Consider the following 8,025-nt stretch of genomic DNA (forward strand, 5'->3'; position numbering starts at 1 on the left):
ATTGGAATTTTTTTCTTTTAAATTCTATGATTTTATTTTATTTTACTTTATTATTTTATTTTACTTTATTATTTTATTTTATATTATTTTATTATTTTGTTATTTTATTTTATTTTATTTTATTTTATTTTATTATTTTATTTTATATTATTTGGAATTTTTTTCTTTTAAATTCTAATATTTTATTTTACTTTATTATTTTTATTTTATTTTATTTTATTTTATTTTATATTATTTTATTTTATTATTTTGTTTTATTATTTTATTTTATTTTATTTTATTTTATTTCATTTTATTTTATTTTATTTTATTTTATTTTATTTTATTTTATTTTATTATTTTATTTTATATTATTTTATTTTATTATTTTGTTTTATTATTTTATTTTATTTTATTTTATTTTATTTGGAATTTTTTCTTTAAAATTCTATTATTTTATTTTATTTTACTTTATTATTTTATTTCATTTTATTATTTTATTTTATTTTATTTCATTTTATTTTACTTTATTATTTTATTTTTTTGCACCATGGCAATTCCAAATTTACCACCCGAGCGTCGTTTCTTCTGGGATCTGGGAATTTGGGCCGCAGGCGGGGGCGGCTCTTCCGGCGCTTTTTGGGATTTTTTGGGGATGTTTTTGGGATTTTTCAGGGATTTTTTTTCTGGGGTGTTCCAGCATTATTTGGGATTTATTTGGGGATTTTTTTCTGGGGTATTCCAGCGAGTTTTGGGGATTTTTTTGGGATTTTTTGGGGGATTTTTTTGGTGGGTTCTGGCATTGTTTGGGATTTATTTTGGGATTTTTTTTTTTTTGGGATTTATTTTGAGATTTTTTTGGGGGGTATTCCAGTACTTTTTGGGATTTATTTTGGGATTTATTTTGGGCTATTCAGGTGTTATTTGAGATTTATTTTGGGTTTTTTTTTGGATTTTTTTCTGGGATGTTCTGTGGCTTTTGGGGATTTATTTTGGGATTTTTGGGGGGATTTTTTCTGAGGTGTTCAGCATTATTTGGCATTTCTTTTGGGGATTTCTTCTGGGGCAATCCAGCACTTTTTGGGATTTATTTTGGGGTTTTTTGGGGGATTTTTTCTGGGGTGTTCCAGTGCTTTTTAGGATTTATTTTGAGATTTCTTTTGGGCTGTTCAGGTGTTATTTGGGATTTATTTTGGGGAATTTTTTTGGGGTATTATAGAGATTTTTGGGATGTATTTTGGGATTCCTTTGGGGATTTTTTTCTGGGAGTATTCTGGTGCTTTTTGGGATGTATTTTGTAGGGATTTTTTGGGGGATATTTCGGTGCTTTTTGGGATTTATGTTGGGATTTCTTCTGGGCTATTCTGGTGCTTTTTGGGATTTATTTGGGGATTTTTTCTGAGGTGTTCCAGCATTATTTAGGATTTATGTTGGGATTTTTGGGGGGATTTTTCTTGGGCTGTTCTGGCGTTATTTGGGATTTATTTGGGGATTTTTTGAGGGGATTTTTTCTGGGCTGTTCTGACGTTATTTGGGATTTATTTGGGGATTTTTTCTGGGGTGTTCTGGCGTTATTTGGGATTTATTTGGGGTTTTTGCATTTCTTGGGCTGTTCCGGCGTTTTTTGGGATTTATTTTGGGGTTTTTGCAGTTTTCTCTGGGCTTTTCCGGCGTTATTTGGGATTTATTTTGGGGGTTTTTTGCAGTTTTCTCTGGGCTGTTCTGGCGTTATTTGGGATTTATTTGGGGATTTTTTCTCTGGGCTGTTCCAGCATTATTTGGGATTTATTTGGGGATTTTTCTTGGGCTGTTCTGGGTTATTTGGGATTTATTTGGGGATTTTTTGCGTTTTCTGGGCTGTTCTGGCGTTATTTGGGATTTATTTTGGGGGTTTTTTGCCATTTTCTCTGGGCTGTTCTGGCGTTATTTGGGATTTATTTGGGGATTTTTCTCTGGGCTGTTCTGGCGTTATTTGGGATTTATTTGGGGATTTTTCTTGGGCTGTTCTGGCGTTATTTGGGATTTATTTTGGGGTTTTTTTGCAGTTTTTCTGGGCTGTTCTGGCGTTATTTGGGATTTATTTTGGGGTGTTTTTGCAGTTTTCTCTGGGCTGTTCCGGCGTTATTTGGGATTTATTTGGGGATTTTTCTCTGGGCTGTTCTGGCGTTATTTGGGATTTATTTGGGGATTTTTCTTGGGCTGTTCTGGCGTTATTTGGGATTTATTTGGGGATTTTTCTTGGGCTGTTCTGGCGTTATTTGGGATTTATTTTGGGGGTTTTTTGCAGTTTTCTCTGGGCTGTTCCGGCGTTATTTGGGATTTATTTTGGGGGTTTTTTGCGTTTTTCTGGGCTGTTCTGGCGTTATTTGGGATTTATTTTGGGGTGTTTTTGCCGTTTTTCTGGGCTGTTCTGGCGCTTTTTGGGGCAGCAGCAGCTGCGGGGAGGCACCGGGGGCGTCCCGACCCCTTTGGGGTTCCTGGCTGGGCTCTGGGCTCGCTCTGGGCTTACTTGAAATGAAGTTTGGGGGCGATCGAGGAGCGGTAGAATTTTTTTCCCACGTCTCAAGGCAATAGGATTAATTAATTAATGAATTAATTAACATGTAATTAAACTGTAGATACTCCTAGGACAGGAAATCGATGCCGATAATTTTATTTTGTATCATTTTCCCTTTCTCTCTGTGTTGTTTTTTTCCCCCTTTTCCCTCCTTTTCTTTCCCCCCCCCCCCGATGTTTCAATAAATTTATTTTTTAGGATTCCTAAAAATCGCAAGTTTGGATCCTCCCCTCCGGTTTTGGTTTTGTTTTTTTGGGGTTTTTTTGTTCTGTTGTTGTTTATTTTTAATTTGTATTTTATTCTGAGTTGGGCTGTGTTATTATTCCCGATACCTTTAAAATATTGTGGGTGTTTTAATAAATTTTATATTTATTTTTTGCACTCAACACCAGGCTCGGCTGCAATTTCTGTGGGATTGGGGTTTTTGGGGTTTTTGGGGTTGGGGTTTTTGGGATTGGGGGATCTGGGAATGGGAATTGAGAGCAGGATTGGGGTTTTGGGGTTGGGGTTTTTGGGGTTGGGGTTTTTGGGGTTTTTGGGGTTGGGGTTTTTGGGATTTGGGTTTGTGGGATTGGGGGTCCGGGTGTGGGAATTTGGGGCAGGATTGGGGTTTTGGGATTGGGATTTTTTGGGTTTTTGGGGTTGGAGTTTTTGGGATTGGGGGGTCTGGATGGGGTTCTGGGTATGGGAATTGGGGGTCCTTTAGGGGGGGATCAGGATGGGGGCTCCATCTATGGGATGAGAGAAGGGATGGGATCATTTTGGGATCCTTTTGGGGATCGGAATGGGAACCTGGATATGGGAATGGAGTGGGGGGGAGGATGCGACTTTTTTGGGGTCAGGATGGGGATTTTTGTGGGGTCGGGATGGGGATTTTTGTGGGGTCGGGATGATGCCCTCTCTGGGGTCAGGTGGGGGCTTTTTGTGGGGTCTGGAGGGGGAATTTTTGGGGGTTAAGAGGAGGCTTTTTATGGAGTGAGGCCGGGGCTTTTTTGGGATCAGCGTGGGACCTTTTGAGGGGTCAAGAGGGGGCTTTTTTGGGGGTCCGGATGAGGCCATTTGTACGGTCAGGAGGGGCCTTTTAGTAGGGTCAGGAGGGGACCATTTGTAGGGTCAGAATGAGGCCCTTTGTGGGGTCAGGAGGGGGCTTTTTATGGAGTGATGACAGGCCTTTTTTGGGGTCAGGAGGGGGAATTTTATGGGGTCAGGAGGGGACTTTTTATGGGACCATGATGGGGCCATGATGGGGCTTTTGGGGGTGTCAGGATGAGGCCTTTTGTGGGGTCAGGAGGGGGAATTTTTTGGGATCAGGAGGAGGCCTTTTATGGAGTGTACCGGCCTTTGGTCAGGAAGGGGGATTTGGTGGGGTCGGGAGGGGACTTTGGTGGGGTCGGGAGGGGGAATTTGGTGGGGTCATGATTGGGCTTTTTATGGAGTGATGCCGGGCCCTTTTTGGGGTCAGGAGGGGGAATTTTGTGGGTTCAGGAGGGGGAATTTGGTGGGGTCGGGAGGGGGAATTTGGTGGGTTCAGGCTCGGACCCTTTGTGGGTTCCCTTTGTGGGACCATCGCCGTCTCTCCCGATCCTCCGATCCGCCAGGGGGCGCTCCTGGCGGCGCAGCGCTGGCCCCGCCCCTTTGGCCAGAGGCGCACTCTGATTGGCTGAGGCGGAGGTGACCCCGGGCGCGCCCCCGGGATGGCGGCGGCGGGGCTGAGCCGGGGCCCGGTGAGTGCCCGTCAGTCCCCGGCTCCCTCTGTCCCTCTGTCCTTGTCCCTGCGTCCCCCCGGTGCCGGTAACCGCGGCCCCCTCCCGGTGTCCATCCCCGGGCCCGTTCCCCACCGTCTCCCGGTGCTCCCCCGTTCCTCGTACCGCTCCCGGTGCTCCCGCTCCTCACAATGTCCCCAGGCACGGGTAACCCCTCCCGCCCTTCCCCAGGCCCCGTTCCCGCCGCCCGATCCTCCGGTGACGGCAGCTCCCGTTCCCGTCCCTCTTTCTCCCGCATCTCCCGGGGTTCCGCCATTCCTGTGCCCCCCTCCGGCCCCTTCCCCTTCCCCCCGGTTCCCGGGGTGTTTTTGGGGTCCCCCCGGGGCTCTCAGGGCCGTTTTCCCGCAGCTGTTCCTGCGCTGCCGCTCCTGGCGGGGTTTGGCCTCCGGTACCGATGGGGAGTCGCGCCTGGCGCGGCTGCTGCGGGAGAAGTTCCCGCGGGCCTCGGCCATCAAGGTGGTGGACATCTCAGGTAGGGCCTAAAGCCGCTCTCTGTTGGCCTAAACCTGCTCTTTATTACCCTAAACCTGCTCTTGGTTGCCCTAAATGGGCTTGTTATTGCCCTAACCGGCTCTTTATTGCCCTAAACCCACTCTTGATTGCCCCAAACCCACTTGTTATTGCCTTAAACCTGCTCTTTATTGCCCTAAACCTTCTCTTGGTTTCCCTAAACTCACTCATTATTGCCCTAAACCTGGTTTTTATTGCCCTAAACCCACTCCTCATTGCCCTAAACCTGCTCTTTATTACCCTAAACCCACTCTTGGTTGCCCCAAATCTTCTCTTTATTGTCCTAAACCCACTTTTGGTTGCCCTAAACCCACTCGTTATTGCCCTAAACACACTCTTTCTACCTTAAACCCACTCTTTGTGGTCCTAAACCTGCTCTTTATTGCCCTAAACCTGCTCTTTATTACTCTAGACCCACTCTTGGTCCCCAAATCTGCTCTTTATTGTCCTAAACCCACTTTTGGTTGCCCTAAACCCCCTCTTTCTACCTTAACCCGCTCTTTAATGCCCTAAACCCAGATTTTGTTTTTAAATCCACTCAGTCTCCAGCCCCCCCAGGCTGTGTGCATCCCCAGATGGGGCAGGAGTGTGAGGGTGCTCAAGCCTCAACTTTAACCGATTTGAATGGATTTGAATTGATGTTAATTGGCGTTAATTGGCCCTGGTTGCCAGGAGGCTGCGGTGACATGTACGAGATCCACGTGGAGTCGGAGGAGTTCCGGGAGAAGCGGCCGGTGCAGCAGCACAGGATGGTGACACAGGTGTGAAAGGGAGAGGGAACGGAGAGGAGGAGGAAGCAGCTGGAATGGGGAGGGATGAGGAGGAAGGGGAGAGGGAAGGGAGGGGAAAGGGAACAGCTGGAATAGGGAGAGGATGGGAATGGAAAGGAATGGAAGGAGAAGAGGGTGAAGGAATGGGTGAAAGGAAACTGGTGGGAGGGGAGGGGAGGTGAAAGGGAGACAGCTGGAATGGGTGGAGGGAAGGGGAGGGAGGAAAGGGAACAGTGGGAAGGGGAGAGGGAATGGAGAGGGGAAGGGAACAGCGGAATGGGGAGAGGGAAGGGAGAGGGAATAGGGAAGGGAATGGGGGAGGGAATGGGAGAGAGGGAGGGATGGGAGGAGGAGGGATGGGAGAGATGGAAGGGTGGAGGGAAGGGAAAGGAATAGGGAGAGGGGAATGGGGAGAGGGAAGGGGAAGGAAGAGGGAAAGGGAGAAGGGAAGGGGAGGGAATGGGAAGTGAGGGAATGGGAGAGAATGGGGAGAGGGATGGGAGGGGAAAGGGAACAGCTGGAATAGGGGAGAATGGATGGAGAGAGGGAAAGGGAACAGCTGGAATAGGGGAGAGGGGATGGAGAGAGGGAAAGGGAACAGCTGGAATAGGGGAGAGGGGATGGGGAGGGGGAAAGGGAACAGGGAATGGATGGGAGAGGGAATGGGAGGAATGGGAGGAAGGGAAAGGGGAAGGGGAGGGGGAAGGGAGAGAGGGAATGGATGGAGGAGAGGGAAAGGGAAAGGAATGGGGAGAGGGAGGGAACAGGGAAGGGAGAGGAAGGGGAGAGGATGGAGAGAGGGATGGGAAGGGAATGGGGGAAGGGAATGGGAGAGAGGATGGGGTAGAGGGAATGGGGAGAAGGGGAGAAGGGATGAGGGAAGGGAACGAGGAATGGGGGAGAGAGGATGGGAAGAGGACCATGGGGTGGGTGACTCCTGGGCTATGGGTGAGTGGCACCCCTGGCTATGGGGTGCAGGCTGCAGCACCCCTGGCTTGGGCTAGGCTGCACCCCTGGCTGTGGGGCTGGGGCTGAGGCCTCTCCAAGGCCAGCCCAGAGCCTGCCCTGAGCTGCGCTTGCCCTGCAGGCGCTGAGCGAGGAGATCAAGCACATGCACGGCCTGCGCATCTTCACCTCGGCCCCCAAGGGCTGAGCCTGCCCCGGCCACAATAAAGAGCTCCAGGAGGGGCCCAGGGCTGCCCCCCTGGGCGTGAACCCCACCCCGTGCCCTGTGCTCCATCCTGGGGAATGGCTATTATTAATTATTAATTATTATTATTATTTCTCGTGGTCCCAGCCCCATTTCAGGGGTGCTTGGGTTTATGGGGAGGAGTCTCTGGGGGTCCCAGCCCCACTCTTGTGGGGGCTTTGTGATTTGTGCGTGTGGCGAGCGACGCATTGAACCAGCAGAGATCAGCCACAGCATTCCATGTGATTTTTGCCAATTTTATTTTGTCCTTTACCTTTGGCAGGCCGGGGCGGTGGCTGAGCCCCCGATCCGGGAGCCCAGCGTGGTCCCTCGGTGCCCCGGGCTTGTCTGTCCTTACCCTTTGCTGAGCCGGGGGTGGTGTCTGACACCCCAATTTGGGGGTGCCGTGTTCTCCATCCCCTTACCTTGGCCAGGCCGGGGCGGTGGTCGAGCCCCTCCGGTTTGGGGGGGCCCGGCGTGGTCCCTCGGTGCCCCGGCAGTTCTTACTTACCTTTGCTGAACCGGGGGTGGTGGTGGGGGTGGCCGGTCCCACTCCCGTTTGGAGGGGCCGGTACCGAGAAGGCGGCGGCGAGAAAAGGCGCAGGGGCGGCGCGAAGCGGCGCATCGGCGGATCCCGGTCCCTCCCAACCTCCCTCCAATGCCCGCCCCGTGTCGCGGCTCTGGGCGGGCGGTTCCGAGGGCCCGGCCGCTGCCGGTGCTCCGGTGTTGGACGTTCCGCTCCTCCCGAGGGTCCGGCCGCTGCCGCTGCTCCGGTGTTGGACGTTCCGCTCCTCCCGTCCCGCTCCGCTGCCGCCGCCAGCCCCGAACTGAGCCGACAGCGCCCACCGCCGCTTTATATACGCATGCTTAGCCCCGCCCTCTCGGCCGCAGCCAATGGGAGCCGAGCGCCAACAATGAGGGGCGGGGCAAGGAGCGGCTTGCTTTGTTGGCAAATAATGAGGGGCGGGGCTAGGGCGGGACGGAGCGATGTGATTGGCTGAGAGCGTTCCGGGAGGGGCGGGGCCTGGGCGCAGCGGGCGCGGTCACCGGGAGCGTTCGCCTCGCGCCTGCGCGGGGCAGGTTCGGGGCATCTCCGCCCTCCTCGGCCCGGGGATGCTCCGGGCGGTGTCCGTCCTTCCCCTGGCCCTGGCCGGTCGCGGCGCTGAGGGGCAGAGGCGGTGCCGGGGCTCCGGTGCCGAGCGGGCATGGCTGCCGGTGTCGATAGTCGTTGTCTTGGCGTCCGTGGTCTTTGTCTCG

General features: G+C 50.9%; 1 protein-coding gene across 1 annotated transcript; it reads left to right on the forward strand.

The window, feature by feature from the left end:
• Positions 1-4,186: 4,186 nt before the first annotated feature.
• BOLA3 (bolA family member 3) lies at positions 4,187-6,799 on the forward strand. The gene is made up of 4 exons (XM_064731172.1): positions 4,187-4,260; positions 4,648-4,771; positions 5,482-5,570; positions 6,667-6,799. The coding sequence occupies exons 1-4, from the start codon at positions 4,231-4,233 to the stop codon at positions 6,730-6,732; spliced, it is 309 nt and encodes a 102-aa protein (XP_064587242.1). The 5' UTR covers positions 4,187-4,230; the 3' UTR covers positions 6,733-6,799.
• The last annotated feature ends 1,226 nt before the right edge of the window (positions 6,800-8,025 follow it).

The sequence above is a fragment of the Zonotrichia leucophrys genome, chromosome 22 (assembly GCF_028769735.1).
Source record: "Zonotrichia leucophrys gambelii isolate GWCS_2022_RI chromosome 22, RI_Zleu_2.0, whole genome shotgun sequence".
Taxonomy (NCBI): domain Eukaryota; kingdom Metazoa; phylum Chordata; class Aves; order Passeriformes; family Passerellidae; genus Zonotrichia; species Zonotrichia leucophrys.

Bases quoted from the DNA above. Each gene is read 5' to 3' on its own strand.
- BOLA3 (XM_064731172.1), top strand. From the start codon at position 4,231: ATGGCGGCGGCGGGGCTGAGCCGGGGCCCG. The intron at 4,261-4,647 runs GTGAGTGCCCGT...GTTTTCCCGCAG, and splicing joins CGGGGCTGAGCCGGGGCCCG to CTGTTCCTGCGCTGCCGCTC. The intron at 5,571-6,666 runs GTGTGAAAGGGA...CTTGCCCTGCAG, and splicing joins AGCACAGGATGGTGACACAG to GCGCTGAGCGAGGAGATCAA.